The sequence below is a fragment of the Vigna unguiculata genome, chromosome 9 (assembly GCF_037176805.1).
Source record: "Vigna unguiculata cultivar grain cowpea cultivar isolate G323 ecotype 2 chromosome 9, ASM3717680v1, whole genome shotgun sequence".
NCBI lineage: Eukaryota > Viridiplantae > Streptophyta > Magnoliopsida > Fabales > Fabaceae > Vigna > Vigna unguiculata.
This window is the reverse complement of record NC_140800.1, coordinates 44145342-44164341: the sequence shown is the minus strand read 5'-3', so window position 1 is coordinate 44164341 and position 19000 is coordinate 44145342. Positions and strand designations below refer to the sequence as shown.

Sequence of the window (19000 nt, the reverse complement as noted above, 5' to 3'; positions counted from 1 at the left end):
AGATTGACAAGTGACAATTTTTTTTTAAAATAATTATAAAAAAGATAAAAAATTAAAAAAATCACGTGGTGACATATGACACATAAATAACACTATTACTGTACTACTAATGGAAATGACCTTATTAGAACGAATCTTCCAAAATAGAAACTCAATCGAGTTAAATAAAAATGAAGGACCTACTTGAGATTTTGCTACAAAAATGGAATCTCGGAATGATTTAACCTAATAATAATCTATAACAATGTATAAAGATAATTCTTTCTTTTGTGTTTATGTTTTGTTTTTCTAGTTTTACCCTTAATTATTATTTTAAAAATTAATTATTTTATAAATAATTTACCTTTAACCGTTATTTTAAAACCTTCTTTTATTTTTAACAATTATTTTATTTAACAACTATTTTAAAAATTAATTAAATATTAAAAATAAATATTATTGATTTTAACTCAAATTTCTACAAAAATTAAAAAAAATACAAACACACAAGCGTGACAATGCCTGTGTTTTCGCTAGTAATAATAATATAAATAAAAGATTCAATTTTCTTTTAATACAATTTTCACTATGTATATTTAAGTTTATATTATCTTTATTTTCAAAGATAAAATAGTAATTATATAATTTTATTTCTTAAAACATATTTTATAATTTATCATACTCATCACATCATACACAAACTTTCATAAACTATCATCTTAAATCCACTCAAATCACACAATTTTTGTTTTAATCAAAACAACACCACAGTCCCTTCAATGTCTCCTCAAATTCATTCAGTTATTCTCTCTTAGATCCTCTCCTCATTCCAAGCACATCCTTATTCACTAACCAAAACGAGGTCATCATTTGCACATTTGTTGAGCTCATTTTAGGTGAGTTTCAACCTGCTATAATATACACCTACATCATTGGCTTACTGTTTTTAAATCATAAACCCAACTCGTGCTTAACATAATTGAGTTTTCGAAAAAAAAAATAAAGGATTTTGATATTTAACAAAATTTTTATTATCAAACTTTGACAAACTTTCTATTAAATCTTTATCTTTTCTTTCTGAACCATAATAAATTATTTAAAAAAAATATCGATCCAATTGAGTGGTGACATGCAGACATTATTAAAATTTTGTCAAAAAAAATAAAATTTTAATAATATTCACGTGTCATTATTATATTGGATTAATATTTTTTTAAATAATTTATTATAGTTTAAAAAAGAAAGGGAAAGATTTTGTCAAAATTTGTTAAAGTATCAAAATCCAAAAATAAAAACGGTGTCACCGACTATTTAAACCTCCAAGAATTGAAATCACCTTACAAACTTTTCCGCAAGTGGTTATCACGGGTAAAATTGAGTGTTTGGTGGGTAATATATTTATTGCATTACCCTTCCTCCATTTAATAACATTAAATAAATGTAAAACTCTGTTGCGTGAATATCCTATTTTTTAATCCAATTATCTAAAATAAGATAATATTTTATTTTAAATATAAAATAATTTAAAACGAATCCACTATAAAAGTAAAAATAATATTTTTTATTAGATGTTGAGGTTAGGTAAAAAAATTAATTGAGTGGTATACATAAAAAAATATTCCTTAAAAACACTATAACAACTACTCCCACCACATTATAATAACATAACAACATAAACGAATTTTACGTCTGGTGAATGTTTTGTCTTCAAAACTATACAAGTTGATCCAGTGCTCGAAACTTGTCATGGAAGCAGCAGCGCTTGTTGTAGTAGCTGTCTTTCTATTACTATGTTACTTCATCAAATGGGATACAGCAGGTTCTACTGGCAAGCCACCGGAAGCAGCCGGTGGCTGGCCTTTGATCGGCCACCTTCGCCTCTTTAGTCGCTCCGGTCAGCCTGTATACGAAGCCCTAGGAGGCTTAGCAGACAAATATGGCCCAATATTCAGCATCAGAATGGGTGTGCATCAGGCGGTAGTGGTGAGCTCTGGGGAGTTAGCGAGGGAGTGTTTCACCACTCTGGACGCTGTTGTCTCATATCGTCCCAAATACAGCGCCGCAAAAATCTTGACATACGACTATGCTAGTTTTGCGTTCTCCCCTTACGGAGACTTCTGGCGCGACATGCATAAGATTACGGTTTCGGAGCTATTTTCTACCCGACGTGCTGAACTGCTTCGAGGAATTAGAGATTCGGAGGTGCAGAGCTCGTTGAAAGAACTATACGGAACGTGGGTGGAGAAAAGAGGTGATTTGTTGGTGGAGATGAAGGAGTGGTTCGGGAACATGAATCTGAACATGATTCTGAGGACGGTTGCGGGAAAGCGATACTGTGTGGGGAATGGAGATGAGGAACGGATGAGACGGGTTCGGAGGGTACTGAGAGATTTCTTTAACTTGTTGGGGGTGATTGTGATTGGGGATGCGATTCCATTTCTTGGGTGGCTTGATTTGGGAGGTGAAGTGAAGGAGATGAAAAAAACGGCTGTAGAAATGGATAGCTTGATTTCTGAATGGTTAGAAGAACATCGCCAACGAAGAGACTCAGATGGGAAGGAAAGAGAGGAAGACTTCATTGATGTGTTGTTGTCTGCTGTTGACGGGGTTGACCTTGCTGGTTACGATGCCGACACTGTCATTAAAGCGACATGTTTGGTAAGCTGTCTCAAAACTAACTACAGTTTTCATTGAGATTAACATACATAGTATATTTGTTTTACATAAGAAGAAAATGAAGTAGGAAAGTAAAAATAGTAATGTAACAAGCGATTTGATTGGAGAAGAAAAATAATAATGTGTAAATTGTTGCCTTTTATACAGACATTAATAGCTGCAGGAACGGATACTACGACAGTTACGCTGACTTGGGCATTATCGCTACTGTTGAATAATCGCGACGCCTTGAAGAAAGTTCAAGATGAATTGGATGAGCATGTGGGCATGGAAAAAGTGGTGGATGAATCTGACATAAACAAATTAGTGTACCTTCAAGCTGTAGTTAAAGAGTCAATGAGATTGTACGCAGCTGCACCACTTCCAAGTCCGCGTGAGTTCAACAGCGATTGTACCTTAGGTGGCTACCATATCGAAGCAGGTACGAGATTGATTTTGAACATTTGGAAGATTCAAAGAGACCCACGTGTGTGGCCAAATCCATTGGAGTTTCAGCCAGAAAGGTTCCTGACAACCCACAAGGGTGTGGATGTGAAGGGTCAGCATTTTGAGCTACTTCCTTTTGGCGGTGGAAGAAGGTCGTGCCCTGGCATATCATTTGCTCTTCAAATGACGCACTTGGCTTTAGCAGCTTTTTTGCAAGCATTTGAAGTCACAACACTGAACAATGAAGCAGTTGACATGGGTGCTTTATTTGGACTCACACTCACCAAAGCCACCCCGCTTGAGGTTCTAATCAAACCTCGTTTACCACATCAAGGTTTCCTTAATAATGTATCCTAATTATGTGTTTGTCCTTACCAGCACCTTCAATTAGTATCTATGTAGAAAGATCAGAACTTGGTGTGTGTACAATTTTATGAGTGCTGTACAAAACTAAGGTTTTTTTGTATTTCTGAGTATTTTGACAAGCAATTTGCAAAATAGGGTTGTTTGTGAATCTGGGTCATGTCGTGAGAGAAGGTCATGTCGTCGGGGAGGACCACATTAAAGATGAAGTTGTCCTTCCCCAATCTGGTTTCCTTTATTTAAAACTAAAAAATGAAGTCGTCAAGCAAGAAGTCAGTTTTTGTAGATATGACATGAAGTCGTGAGACAGGAGGCCGATTTCAATTTTTTTTTTAACGTTGCAGTTTTATTTTATTTTTTAAAAATTTTTAGTTTTGAGTTTTTTTAACCTTTCAGATTTGATAATTTTTTTTTAAACAATTTTGTTGACAGTAGTTATTATATTTAATTTGTTGGGAATTAATTTTTTATTGGTACAATAAATTAATTTTAAAAAATACATTACATAATAGAAATAACATAATAAAAATTCGCAGCCTAAAAATACATGATAAGAATTACATAATAAAAATAAACTAGAAAATTAGATAAAACAATAAATTATTGACGATAGGGACAATTGCCCCTATGATGTCCTTCTTTTCTATAATAGGGACAGTTGACTCTATGATGTCCTTCTTTTCTATAATATGAACATTCGCTTCGTCTGTTTGGATTTAGTTTATCCATCTCATTATGGATTCTATTAGTTGGTGGTCTTCCCCTTACCTTACGGCGCATGTTTGAATCTGGAATGAAATTTGGTTCGATGTATATGGACCAATATTCTTTATTCCTAATCGGATGAAACTGTATTTCATATGCTTTGTTGATGTTGTAGAGGCTATAATCCGGATGGATGTATGAGGTTAGGTCTATATGCGAGAAAGAGCAAACAACTATTACGTGATGAGAAGGCCGTTGAAGAGCTTAAAAATGACCACAATCACACCACCAATCATTTAAGTTAACTGTAAAAGACATTGGTAGACAGTGATCATATGGATAAAACATCTCTCACTTGAAATTCATTATTTTCTCTTGAGTATCGACGCACTTGACACATGTCTTGCCTGATGACTTTGTTTTTTTTTGTTTTTAAAGAATGAAACCGGCATGATGGAGGACGACTTCACCTTCAATGTCGTCCTCCATCCTAACGACTTAACTCAGTTTCGCAAAATAAAAAATTCAGAGACCCTTTTATACAAATTCGAGTAAAAAGGGACCCCAAATAAAAAAAAAACCTCAAACTAATTACAATTATTATCTGCTAAATGTTTGATTAAAAACGTAATATGTTGCACAAAAGTAAATAGTTGGTTTCAAACCTGTAACCAAAGTAATTCGGGTCAGCAATTAAATCGGTAAAAAAAGGATTTTTTTTAATTCATTAATGAAATTATCAAGAAAACATATCAAAGTAAAAATTATTATTATAAAATTAAAAAATGGAATATTTAAAAATTAAAACATATCAACAAAAGAATATAGGGATATAAGTAATTATATCTAAAGCCGAAGCCAATTGAAATATTTAAATAAAATAAGCCAATTGAAATAATTATTTAAAAAATGTTATGTTTTGATTCGGAAAGGGACATTGCAACGAAAGACTTAAAAATAAAATATATGATTTCTTATTCCACAAGTATAAAATAATTATTTTCAAATGAATTGAACAAAATGACACTTCAAATTCGTATTATAATGAGTTGTGAGCTTGTAAAATGTCACATAACTCATTCTTTTTAAAATATTTTTTTATAATCATAATTGACATTATTATTTTTTTATTTTATTTATTTTTATGTTTTATGTTTTATTTTATTTTTGAATTTCATTTAATATTTCAATTTTATTCAAAATGAAAGTGGAAAAGATAAATATTTGGGTTAAATTATGCAAATAAGTAAAAATCTTATAAATTTGAAAAGATTATCAACAATATAACTAAAATATTGACTAATAAAAAATTATCGACACTTATTCACTAAGTTATCCGATTACAAATCAAAAAATTTGAAGAATATATTAAAGATGAAATCTCCAAAAATTAAAAAATATATATTAAGAATTATCTATTACAATTGAGATAACTACAAAATCAAATATAAATTTTAGGCTGTCTAATTATAAGAGTTTATAAATTGATGATATGCTGGTCAAAATACAAAAACTTGATATTTATACACTTGGTAATTAAAGAACATTTTAAAAGCTGAAAATATATAATTTCATCATCTAATTAAATCCTTCAATTGCGGGTGTTGGACAAAATATATTCTTAACTTATAATGTTTGAACAGAATATTGAGCTCATAAAATTGTACAGAGACAAGTTCTGATCATTCTACACAGATACCAATTGAAGGTGCTGGTAAGGACAATAATCGCGTGATTACGATACATTATTAAGGAGATGTTGAAGTGGTAAACGAGGTTGGATTAAAACCTCAAGCGGGGTGGCTTTGATGAGTGTGAGTCCAAATAAGACACTCATGTCAACTGGTTCATTGTTCAGTGTTGTGACTTCAAATGCTTGCAAAAAAGCTGCTAAAGCCAAGTGCGTCATTTGAAGGGCAAATGACATGCCAGGGCAAGACCTTCTTCCGCTGCCAAAGGGAAGTAGCTCAAAATGTTGACCCTTCACATCCACGCCCTTGTGCGTTGTGAGGAACCTTTCTGGCTGAAACTCTAATGGATTTGGCCACACACGTGGATCTCTTTGTATCTTCCAAATGTTCAAAATCAATCTCGTACCTGCTTTGATATGGTAGCCACCTAAGGTACAATCGCTTGCGAATTCACGCGGACCAGGTAGTGGTGCAGCTGCATACAATCTCATTGACTCTTTAACTACAGCTTGAAGGTACACTAATTTGCTTATGTCAGATTCATTCACCACTCTTTCCCTGCCCACATGCTCATCCAATTCATCTTGAACTTTCTTCAAGGCATCGCGATTATTCAACAATACCGATAATGCCCAAGTCATCGTAACTGTCGTAGTATCCGTTGCTGCAGCCATTAACGTCTGTAAGATGCAACAATACCATTAGCAGGAGTAAATTTCGAATTAAATCTCCATTAGTCAAATTAGCCTATGTCGATCCTAACCGTAATTAAACGATTTATCAGTTTTTACCTTCCTTATTTTTACCTTTTCCTCCTACTTTTTCTTCTTATGCGTGTTAAACTCAATGAAAAACTTTAATTTTGAGACAGCTTACCAAACATGTGGCTTTAATGACAGTGTCGGCATCGTAACCAGCAAGGTCGACCCCGTCAAGAGCAGACAGCAACACATCCATGAAGTCTTCCTCTCTTTTCTTCCCATCTGAGTCTCTTCGTTGGCGATGTTCTTTTAACCATTCAGAACTGAAGCTATCCATTTCTGAAGCCGTTTTTTTCATCTCCTTCACTTCACCTCCCAAATCAAGCCACCCAAGAAATGGAATCGCATCCCCAATCACAACCACCCCCATCAAATTAAAGAAATCTCTCAGTACCCTCCGAACCCACCTCATCCTTTCCTCATCTCCATTCCCCACACAGTATCGCTTTCCCGCAACCGTCCTCAGAATCACGTTCAGATTCATGTTCCCGAACCACTCCTTCATCTCCACCAACAAATCACCTCTTTTCTCCGCCCACGTTCCGTACAGTTCTTTCAACGAGCTCCGCACCTCCGAATCTCTAATTCCTCGAAGCAGTTCAGCACGTCGGGCAGAAAATAGCTCCGAAACCGTAATCTTATGCATGTCGCGCCAGAAGTCTCCGTAAGGGGAGAACCCAAAACTAGCATAGTCGTATGTCAAGATTTTTGCGGCGGTGAATTTGGGACGAGATGAGACAACAACGTCCAGAGTGGTGAAACACTCTTTCGCTAACTCCCAAGAGCTCACCACTACCGCCTGATGCACACCGATTCGGATGCTGTATATTGGGCCATATTTGTCTGCTAAGCCTCCTAACGTTTCGTATACAGGCTGATCGGAGCGACCAAAGAGACGAAGGTGACCGATTAAAGGCCAGCCACCGGCTGCTTCCGGTGGCTTGCGAGCAGAACCTGCTGTAGCCCATTTGATGAAGTAACAGAGTAATAGCAAGAAAGCTACTCCGGCAAGCGCTGCTGCTTCCATGATAAGTTGCGCGCACCGGATCAACTTGTATAGTTTTGAAGACAAAACATTCACCAAAAGTAAAATTCTTTTATGTTATAGGAGTAGTTGTTATAGTTTTTTTTAAGGATTTTTTTTGTATATTATTTAATTTTTCTACCTAACTTCAACATTTAATTATTTGAAGGAAAATGATTTTTTGACTTTTGATAATTTTTTTTACAATTTTAAGTGTTATTTTTTAAATAATTTTTTATTTTTTTTATTTTTTTATTTTTAATATTCAAAATTCATTTAGAAGATGACACATCATGTTATAAACAAAAGTTGTCAAAATTTAGTATTTAAAATATCATTGTCCTTTACTTTTATAATAGTAGATTCATTTTAAATTATTTAATATTTTAAAATAAAAATATTATTTTATTTATATTAGATAAGGAGAATAAAAATAGAATATATCTGTCTATACCATTACTTCTTTTTTTTCAGAAAATTGAAAAATAATATTTTACGTTTAAACGATAATATAATAATTTAATATACATTAGTATTTTAAATTAAAGGTTGTGTTAAATATTGATACGTTTATTCTAATGAATTTAGAAAGACACGTGACAATCACAAAATAAAAATTATTTACCTAATAATTTGAAATAATAATATTTTTAATTATATTTATTTTATTTTTATCTTAAATTTTAAACATATGTTCATTATATGATTAAAAAAGTTGTCGATATGTTGATTTTAGAGTTCCGTTTCTCGCTTCAGTTCTGTGAGAGCAATGTCTCTGACTTTAACGAGGAAGAAAATTAGGAAGATGTTAGTGACGTGCAGGAATAGTTCAAAGGGAAACAACGATGGCCACGAAAATGACTTTTGTTAAATAATTGAATGTGAAATTCAGGACTTCATTTGGATGTATATCATATTTTCATATCCTTAACCATAATTTTTTTAATAATTCTATGAAAAAGAATATGGACGTCTTTTAGTTCACTGCATTAGTATGTCATATAATGAAATGAAATGCATATAATCAACTATAAAATGAGATCATTGTTTCATCTCTTCTGTGATTTTTTAATGGCAAATATAAGGATATCATATAACACTGACCTCTCACTCATGTCATGGCCTAACATCAAGAACTGGAATTTAACGAAGTTCATTTTGAAGAATAATAAAGGAAAAGGTTTTATTAGAGGATGCAAGGTTAATTTAGAAGGTATATAATTGGGGTGGAAGGCGAGGAGTGAGAAGAAGCTCCAAAGGAGTTGCCTTAGGAATTGTTAAACCGGGACTCTCCGTCATGTCAACAGCTTCATCTGATGGGGTTGCAAATTCAAATGCATGAAGCAGACGAGCCAAGGTCAAGTGAAGAACTTGCAGTGCAAAAGACATGCCAGGACAAGACCTTCGACCAGACCCAAAGGGAATCAGTTCAAAGTTTTGGCCTTTAACATCAACACCATCACTTCTCAGAAACCTCTCTGGTCTGAAAGCAGAAGGCTCTTCCCACACCCTTGGATCCCTATGAATCTTCCACAGGTTAACCACCAACCGTGTCCCAGCAGGGACATGGTAACCTCCCACATTGCAATCTTCTTGGGCTTCCCTTGGGCCTAGGAGAGGCCCAGCTGGGTATAGCCGCAAGGTTTCCTTTATAATTGCTTCAAGATATGCAAGGTTTTTAATGTCTGACTCCTCAACTTGCCTACCCATTCCAACATTCAGGTCCAATTCTTCTTGGGCTTTTTTCAATGCTTGCCGATTGTTGAGGAGTAATGAGATAGCCCAACTAAGTGTTCCTGCTGTGGTATCACTGCCACCAAGTATAATAGCCTGCACATATTCACAAACAAAAAAGTTTAACATTTAACAATCAAAATTCAATAGTTTCTACCTTGCAAAGCATTAGAGAGACAAGATCGTTAAGAAAACATAAAGTAAATTATTAAGGAAGAAATTAGGTTGTTGAGTTTACGAGACACGTGGATTTGATGCTGGTGTCGGAATCATATTGGAAATTTGATAGGTGACCACTCTTCTGAAGAGACAACATGACATCTATGAAATCCTGTTCACCCTCTGCTTTAACTTCACCATCAACTCTTTGCATACGATGCTCCTGTAGCCACCCTTCAAGTATGGAATCCAACTCCATGGCAGTTTTCTTCATCGCCCTCTCGTGCCCCTGCACATCAAACCAACGCAGAAACGGGAGCGCATCCGAAACCACAAAAATCCCAATGAGATGAAAGAACTGATTAATAGCCTTCTGGCACCGCCTTGCTTCATCATCATCACACGTTGCAGAGGCACCGAAGTAGCGTTTCCCTGCCACCATTCTAACCACCATGTTCAGAGTCAAATCCTCCAACCACCGGTTCAGTTCCACAGCCACCGGTTGAGACCTGTTCTGGACCCAAGAGTTGTATAACTCCCTTATGCCCATGCTGAGTTCCGACACTCTCACATGTTTGAGCATTTCGAGCCTGCGGTTGGAAAGAAGTTCAAGAGTCGCAATCTTTCTCATCTCACGCCAAAAGGGACTGTAAGGGGCAAAACCAAACACTGCGTAGTTGTATCCCATAATCTTTGCGGCAACGGTTGTGGGGCGTGAGGCAAGTGCCTTGTCATTGGTTGTGAAACATTCTTTAGCCACTTCCCAGCTGCTAACAACAAATGCTCTGCGAGTACCCAGCCAGATGTTAAACGCTGGTCCATATTGATCAGCCATTGTTCCTAGTGTTCGGTAGAGAAGTTGGTCGTGGCCACCCAGAAGGTGCAGGTGACCGATAAGTGGCCATGCACCAACCGGGACAGGAGCTTCTTTGCTATTGTTCCTACCTCCTTTGTTTCTCTTCTTTCCATGCCAGAGAACGACCAACATGGCTACCAAAATGGCTACAATAGTTAACTGCAAGGAGGAATCCATGGTTTTGAAAAGATTGTGCAAAATGGAGATGGTGTTCCATCAATTTATATTGCAAATACTACTGAATTTAGTTGCCTGAAGCATGCCTCATCTTTAACAACAGTTTCTGCCGAGCCTCCCCCTATCCCGTTGCAAATAAAGAAATTCTTACATATTGTTGAAAAATGATGATGCTAGAACTTATTGATTAATCAAATACGTATTAATTAATTAAATAGCATCATATATTGAATTCTTAATAAGCCTAGAATTAAGGTGAAATAATTTTTCCTCCAGCTGCACTCCTTCCCAAACTTTTCCAAGATGCCAGACTCTGCCATTAACGCTTTATGCAAGAGGAAAGTTGGTCCCATCCCACTTCATAGATAACATTTTTTCAACCATGAGTTGGATTCTTCGACATACACTTTTCAATGACTTCTTTATTTTAATTTGAAGCAATTAATTATTAAACCAAAAAATTATTTATGTATTCTATTTTTAAATTAACATAACTAAATTTATTAATGATAAAGCTATTGTTTTATGTTTCATGTTTTTTTATTTTGATATTTTAAAATAAACTTTGATTTTTTTTAATTTATATGGTGATTTTTAAAATTGTAAAAATAATTATAGCTGAACATTGTAAAAGAAATCTGTTTACATTTATACCTTGTTTATAAAAAAAAATTCTAAGTACTCCCTTTCATTCATTATTTGTCAATCTACACTCATCTGAAAAATGGGTCAAAATTTATTCAAAAATATAAAAATAGCATCAAAATGAAAGACAAAACAATAATTATATTATTAATTTAAAAGCATAACACATAAATTATTTTTACAGTTAATTAATTTAAAAACCAAGTACTTTAAGTTTAAAAAATAGATGACAAATACTTTATTATATTATAATTTTATGGTATTATTATATTATTATTAATACATATAATTGATATAATTGTATCTGATATAATTATATATCATGGATTGATATAGCAGTATCATTTCAACATCAGTTCCATATTACACGTATATTTCTCCAATTATATTCTAAGTCTTTTTAATATGAATGATAAAGATGAGAGTGGTTAGAATGAAAAAAAAAATCGTAGATTTAATCCTCTGCTAATAATTTAGAAAAATAAAATTAGATCGGTGAATTAAAAAGCAGGATAAAAAATTATAGGTTCAACTTCCCCCATAAAAGACAAAAAAAAAATGTAAAATTAACATTCATCCTTGAACTAATTAACTTTTCTAAATTACATATATTTTTAGTCTTGATAAAATTAGCTAAAATTATTTAAGTCAAAGCATCTTCTGAACCACCAACTACTAATTAAAGCTCAGCATATCATTATTCATGCCTCTTTCTCTTCATGTCTAATTATTTTATCCTATACTCTTTATGCTATCATCTGTGCCAATGCTGTAGGTGGGGGAGAAGAAATTATTACACTTTTCCTCATTTACAAGAAAAAAATATTAAAAACATTTCCTTACGAGTCTAGGGGTTAATGGGGACTGCGTAAATTTGGATTAGATAATAATTTCTTATAAAAATTGTAGAATGAGAAATTGAATTTTCTTCCAGTTACTTTAATGAAAACTAATTATGATAGTAAAGAAAAAAGAAAAAGAAAAGAAAGAGGTTGTAGATATAAAAACTAATTGAAGTAAATAAATAAAAAAATAATAAAATAGGCGTTAAAAGACTGTTAATTATATTCTTCTAACACCATTTAATAAGTTTATCGTTGTTGTTATTGTTTGATTACGTTAATCCCATTCAAATATATTTTTTTCATTGAAGTTTGATAGAAAAAAGAAAAGGTCGCTTCACACCTTCTTAATAAGAGAAGAACCTTTTTCTATAAACGTTGTTGTTTCATGCTTAATTGTTCTATTTCTTGCTCATGTCATTTATATATAATATTACAGTAGTGGCAAATATTGCAAAGCTCCAATAAAAAAATCAACCATCCGAAAGAGTGAGTAAATGACAAGATAATGACATGATGAGGAAAAGGTCAAATAATAGAGTACACATTTTTTGTTGTGTGTTTTTGTGGTTGTTATCTTATATCGAGTATTAATAGTATATTAATGTTAGAATATTATTTTTTTAATATATTTTAAATATTAAAATCAGTGTCCGTATTGAAAAATCCGACAAAAAATATTCGAACTAAATCATAATTGTTGAGTTAGTCTTCACATTGCCAAATCATCATCCATTATACAACTTTTTAGTGTAACTTTAAAATGTCAGTGGATTAAGAATGCATTCATTATCGATGTCAATCATGGAGAATGAAACACGACAATGAATTGGTGAATGTTTAGATTAAAGTTCAGTAGAATAAAATACTTATATTCCTAAACTAACATTTCTTTTCTTCTTTATTTTGTGTTTGAAATTCTGAATTACATTTCAAGATTCCATGTCAATTTATTTTTATAAACTTAGAATTTACTAAAAAGTAGTTCATCCACTGATATTTTAATTTATTAGTTAAAGATCTATATTTTGAAATTATTGAATAAATTTTGAAAGTTAATTGTCGAATTTGTGAAGTTTTGAATAAATAAATATTGAAATTAATAAGGTCGACTGTAACCAATAAATATTTTATCCTTTAAATATTGAGATCAATAAGGTCTACTATATAATCGATAAATAATTCAATGTTTATCATAAAAATAGAAAAGTCATTTCCTAATAAGGACAAAATTGTTTATATATTGTTTTATCCTCAAGGGATTTGATCTCTCTTATCAATAAAAACAGAGAAGATTTTAGGAGAAAAACAACCTATTTGTATATAAATGTCTAAAATATAATTGGTTTTTATTATCGATCAAGAAATATCTTTGGAGTAAAAAAGTTTAATGACTTAAATTTTATTTGCGTTTTTTAATTCATCAGAAAATCCAAATTCGGTAATGGATTCCTACTTTTAAACTTCTGATATGAACCAAATTACAACCATTTTTCAAAATAAAAACCATTTTTTTCAATTAAGTTCAAACAAAAAAGAACTTTTCTTTTTATAAATATAAATTCATTTTTACATAATCCTAAAATGTGCATGTTCGAGGGAAAAAGAAAAATGTTTAGAATTAAAATTATGAGACAAATAGAAAGCAAAGAAATTTTATATTTTTATTATTTCTTATGATGAAAATAGTAGATTTTTTTTTATTTATTAAATAAATTTTCAAAATAAAATAAATTATCTTTACAATTAATTATAAAAATTGTAAATAAAAAAATGAAAATTAATACCAAATAAATTCTGAAGAAACTTTGAAATCTAAACGCTGAACATAAAAAAAGAAGAAAAAAAACAATAAGGGTTTCAAAAACAAATCATCACTCTCTTAGATACAAATATAAAGCATGATCTGAGAATGATGTCATGACAGTGGCATAAATCTTGACCCACCAGTTGAACATGGGTCCTCTTCTGAACGCTTACAACATATATGGTCCATTGTCTGAGAGAACTATTATATTTCTTCTACTCTTTGCACTGAAAATGACATTAAAGACATATTCTGAATTCTTTGGACAGAAGCAAGTGTTTCCTAGCAAAGATTTATCCTCTTCTCTCATCTCTTTTTGTAGCTAGACAAAACTCATAAATATATATATATATATATATATATATATATATATATATGTATCATGGAAAAAGAAACTGATTCATACGGATATATAAGGTTCCTCTTCTCTCAGTAATAGTATAGTGTTGGGGCATGCTTAAATGAGAAAAAAAAGGGTTCCAATGTGTTGAAAAGCAGAGAAGAGTTAATTCTGTTGTTTCTGCGTGATCTCTTTGCAAGTAGTGGGCCTTCCAAGGGTAAATTCTAGGTCTAGCGTCATATCGGAACGTGACAAAGAGCAAGATTCCAATTTCTCCTCCATGCAATTCGACAGGCCTCCATAATGCTGTCCACCCACCTGTTTAAATGTTACTGTTACTCCAGTGTAATTAATTGTTTTCAAGATATATGCAGTACATGCAAACTGCACTGAAACTAGTGAAAGCAATGTTTGAATCTATGGGTTCCAACTTACCATGGTTTGGTTTTCTCTCGCATGAGGATACATTGAATTCATAATGGGGCTCTGTATGTAATTTATTGAATTTGTCTCCATCGATGATTGCCATGGCGCCCTGAGTGTAAAAAGCAAGTGAAGAAACTAGGTAAAGAAGGTACGCAAACATGTCAAAGCAACGTAGTTTAGCTTATTTTTTGTATAGAATGAGTACAAATCCTAATACCCTTTTATGATCATTGGTTTTTCATGGTAAAGCTCATAGCAATTAACTTGGAGTGAGAAGTGAAAAGGAAAAGGAAAGTCTAGGTTAATTATGAGAGAAGCTTACGTACGTCGTGATACTGGTATATATCAGTTTTGCAAAGTTGAATTTGAACTTAATCAGCTTGTTCTGGTGATAACTTAATTAAGATCAGAGCCACAGAACCAATTAAGTTTCTACATTTCACAGTTGTCTCTGCCAAATTAAAATCACTTGTCCCTAGATAATGACTTTTATATACTTTACATTTTACTTGTACCTATGTAGATGACTTAACATAAAAGTTTGACGATGGAATTTGATAGAAGAAAAAAGAGATAGTCTACAGCAGTTTTGTGAATCACTGCTAAATGCAAATGTACTCACTAAGTGTGTAAAAAAGGGAAGTGAAAACTATAATGGATTATAAATATTATATGGAAGGAACAGATAGATTAAGGAGGGAATGTGAGATACATTAAGGTATAAGTATGCTGTTGTACCGAATAAATGAGCATAAACCTATAGAAACCTCTAGGTTTAACCTATATCTACAATCAATTTCTCTTGTAATATACATGCTTCAATATTAAATGTATGGCTGTGATTAACTTCAGCGCGCATCAAAATTATATTCACAGTTCAAGATTAAATCTTTTAGGTTTAGTTCTATTTCACTTTGAAACAGATGATCACACCGCAACACTATATTTGTTACAGAACTGAGTAAAAATGTGCAAAAGAAAAATATGGATATCATATACATGTAGAAAGTATATACAAGAACTTGTAATATTCCTTTTTCTCTGCATCTATCTTAAACATTATCTCTTAAAATCGGATAAGGAAAAATATAGGTGATATATATATATATATTTCAGAGATAAAAGATGAAAAAGTTAGAAAGATTAGTATCATAGGTAATGCTATATATCAATCAATAAATGAGAAGGAAAAAGAGAGATAGAAAATATTGTACTAGCATACAAATATTATTGTTGTTATATGCATAATACACACCATTTTGTTAGTTATATGCAATGAATGAATACCTGTGGGATTTTAGCAGCGGGTGTGGCAAATTTGGTCTCTCACAAGCTACGGCTCCATGCAGATCGACAATCCCTGGCTTTTGGCTCAACCCTATACCTGTCTGCCCATAACCTGTATAATTTCACCACCGGCGATACACCCATTATTCTTGCTTTATCAGACACCATCTTAATAATTCACATCTACACTTTAAAGTTATAGTCCTATCCCCCAACCAATTATTTATATATATTCTTCTTTCACACCAACTTTGTTTTATAGTTTATTCTTTCCTTTTAATTATCATACTCTTACTCTACCTCATAACTAATCTTCTCTTCTTCTTTTTCTTTTTCCTTTAGAGTGTTCAAACTCGTTTATTTATTACTCTCCTTCAGAAAAACATTAGACTTTGAGAAGATCATGGCTACTCTTTTATGAAACAAAAAGAGTCAGAGGAAAAGTTTTAGGAATATAATTTCTCAATTTTTAATTGAAAACAGTACTAGAACAAATCATGGGCTGCCACACTCGAATCACCAAGGATTTCAAACAAAGAGAATAACAATAATAGAAGAAACGAAAATGGGGTCCTTGAGAGGGAACATCCAACTACCTGCGCTGCTTTTGTCAGAGCTCTTCACTGTTCTATACATCTGCATGAACATCCGCATGAAATAAAATGAGAAGAAAAGTCCACAACGCTAAATTAGCATCTAGATACCTCTTTGTCCTTAGTGTTTGTTCTAGCTTCCCCACTACGGGAGGCAATGACTAAGGAACTTTATATGTTTGTTTTGTCAAGTCAGAAAATAAAAAGAAAATTTCATTAATTACCACGAAAAAGGAACTAGGGAGAACCGAATGCGGAGAGATAGAAACAGTAACCCCACCTGCAAGTGACTCTTCACGTGAGCTAGAGTTAGATCCTTCACGTTCATTAACTCTAACACAGACTTCGGAGTTGCCCCTGCCACCAACAAAACATACAACCAAAACGAATTAACGAGAATAATATGATATCAAACTTTCATAACAGAATAATGATCAAACTAATCATTCAAGGTTTAAAAAATGGTCTGCAGTCACGATTTCTGCCGCGACATCATGGTTTCGAGGGTTTCTTCGACCACAACTAGAACGTTGCATTTTTCTGCAACTCCACACAACCTCAAAGATCGCAAGAAACAGTGACCGCGGTTACAACCACTGTTTAAAACCTGAATCATAGCATGCAAACTATGCTTAGAATATTGTTGAGTTGATGATTTACTTTCATGCCCACCAAGAAGCTGAACCACATGAACAAAGTGAGCGTGGAGGGTCGTGGTCCATCGCATTCTAGGAGCTCTTGAGCTTCTTCTCACACCTTGAATGCCTCTAGCATTTCGTTTGAAATCAACGGTATTAGTCTGAGGTTGGTAGTTGTGGAGGTGATTGAAGTTTCTCGACACTGCTCCTTGGATAGGATAAAAATTCAAATTTTCCCTTCCGGAGCCTAAGCTCAATGTCGGTTCACGATGACCAAGGTTGTAAACAGCGTGGCGAAAACCATGTTCGTGGCTTAAATCGCTTCCACTGCTACCAGAATCAGAGGTTGAGCACAGATCGCTGTAAAGCGTTTTGGTGGTTAATGTTAATCCGTTGCAGGTTGCCTCCACTTGTTTAGCGTCAGGATCTGAAGTGAATGGAGGGCTGATGTTTAAGGAGAGGTCTGGCTCTGGCAAGGGTGCAAAGGTTCTCATTACTGCGTGCGGAGTGGCGCACATAGGGATTGTAGAGATCTGGAATATCAGTCACAGAAGTGGCCAGTGAGGTGGTACAATTACATAACAAAGGAAAAGAATGAGAGTTTAATCAAGGATGTGGAAATGACACAGTGAATCAAATATAGTAAAACACAGAAAGTAGGAGGAGTTGCTGAGGGAAATATGAAGAAGAGAATAGAGTGAATGATTGAAGGAGGTAATTAAAAAGAAAGGTAGAGTAACTGAGTAAGTAACACTCACTGGTGTACCGTTGTTCCAATTTAAAAGTGGTTTTGAGTACGAGCTCATGACGTACAAGTGCATTAAATAGTCAAAAGGGTCCTATATCAAGTTGAAACAGAAATGTTTCTCGTAAAGAATGGTTGAAGTGTCTATAAATAAGCTAAAGATATATGTTTTATATATGGGTGTGTTTATGTGATGACTGGGTTATGATTTGCATTGGTTTGGTGAGAGGTGGTGGTGGGCTTTTTAAGTAGCATCCCGAGTAGGGATGAAGGACGACACGGAAAGTTGTAATCAAAGCAGTGACGAAACAACGTTTATTAATATTGCAGAGACTAGTTGCCACCAGGGAAAGAGAATTGATGGGAGTTGTTTGTTTGGGATGGTTGTTTGAACGAAAAGGTAGGGAAAAAGGAGTAGTTATTTATGGAAGCTGGGGATTAGTCATCAATATGAAAGGACTGTGTATGCAGAGAGTAAGAGAAGGAAATGGAGAAGCAGGTAGGTGCAGTGCAGTGCAGCAGTAAAATGTTTTTCTTTTTCTTTTTACTTAATGAGGTTGGGGTGATATAATGGTGGTTTTGTCAGGAATGGTTGGAATCGAAGAAAAACAAAATGAGTACTATTGAAGGGAATATTGGAATGGGAATTGGAGTCTCCCTATAACGTTGATGGATTGCGACGACCCATTAAAATTCCCTGCTCTTTTTGTTTCAAGATCGAGGTTTAGTTTATCTCTTTATAATACCATTTTCTTTAATAGGAATATTCTCGTTTTATCAAACACTGACAAGCAGTCCAAAATGTATCCTCACTCTCGATGCATTCTTCAATGGCTGCCTCATTCAGATCCATCCATCGTTGCCGCGTTAAACCTCTTCACCTTCTATTATTATCCATCACATGTCTCTTTATGTCACACCCTCAACATCAACTTCATTTCACCCTAAAGTAACCCAGTTTTCTTATCCATCAAATACGCAACATGACACAAATATGGAGTAGAGAGAAACCATACCAACACTGCTTTTTTCACATGAACATGTTGGGACAAATTATGGTGTTCCAATTTCCATTTTCCATGTAGGAAAACCCTCTACTTTCTTACAAAAATGTGTGTTGTTAACA

At 33.5% G+C, this 19000-nt stretch overlaps 4 protein-coding genes across 4 annotated transcripts; 1 reads left to right on the top strand and 3 right to left on the bottom strand.

Moving 5' to 3' along the window:
* The first annotated feature begins 1656 nt into the window (after nucleotides 1–1656).
* On the top strand, nucleotides 1657–3542 carry LOC114162246 (cytochrome P450 CYP82D47-like). Its single transcript, XM_028046073.2, has 2 exons — nucleotides 1657–2637; nucleotides 2803–3542. The coding sequence occupies exons 1-2, from the start codon at nucleotides 1726–1728 to the stop codon at nucleotides 3436–3438; spliced, it is 1548 nt and encodes a 515-aa protein (XP_027901874.2). The 5' UTR covers nucleotides 1657–1725; the 3' UTR covers nucleotides 3439–3542.
* A 2103-nt stretch (nucleotides 3543–5645) lies between these two features.
* Nucleotides 5646–7731, bottom strand: LOC114196163 (cytochrome P450 CYP82D47-like). The gene is made up of 2 exons (XM_028086715.2): nucleotides 6717–7731; nucleotides 5646–6520 (listed from the first exon to the last, which is right to left on the bottom strand). Exons 1-2 carry the CDS (start codon nucleotides 7626–7628, stop codon nucleotides 5885–5887), a joined length of 1548 nt encoding a protein of 515 aa, XP_027942516.2. The 5' UTR covers nucleotides 7629–7731; the 3' UTR covers nucleotides 5646–5884.
* A 937-nt stretch (nucleotides 7732–8668) lies between these two features.
* LOC114162602 (xanthotoxin 5-hydroxylase CYP82C4-like) lies at nucleotides 8669–10682 on the bottom strand. Its single transcript, XM_028046546.2, has 2 exons — nucleotides 9598–10682; nucleotides 8669–9455 (listed from the first exon to the last, which is right to left on the bottom strand). The coding sequence occupies exons 1-2, from the start codon at nucleotides 10549–10551 to the stop codon at nucleotides 8832–8834; spliced, it is 1578 nt and encodes a 525-aa protein (XP_027902347.2). The 5' UTR covers nucleotides 10552–10682; the 3' UTR covers nucleotides 8669–8831.
* Nucleotides 10683–14215: 3533 nt separating this feature from the next.
* LOC114164752 (putative transcription factor KAN4) lies at nucleotides 14216–18447 on the bottom strand. Its single transcript, XM_028049509.2, has 7 exons — nucleotides 17888–18447; nucleotides 17152–17662; nucleotides 16772–16848; nucleotides 16495–16534; nucleotides 15899–16010; nucleotides 14621–14720; nucleotides 14216–14503 (listed from the first exon to the last, which is right to left on the bottom strand). The coding sequence occupies exons 1-7, from the start codon at nucleotides 17948–17950 to the stop codon at nucleotides 14351–14353; spliced, it is 1056 nt and encodes a 351-aa protein (XP_027905310.2). The 5' UTR covers nucleotides 17951–18447; the 3' UTR covers nucleotides 14216–14350.
* Between the last annotated feature and the right edge of the window lie 553 nt (nucleotides 18448–19000).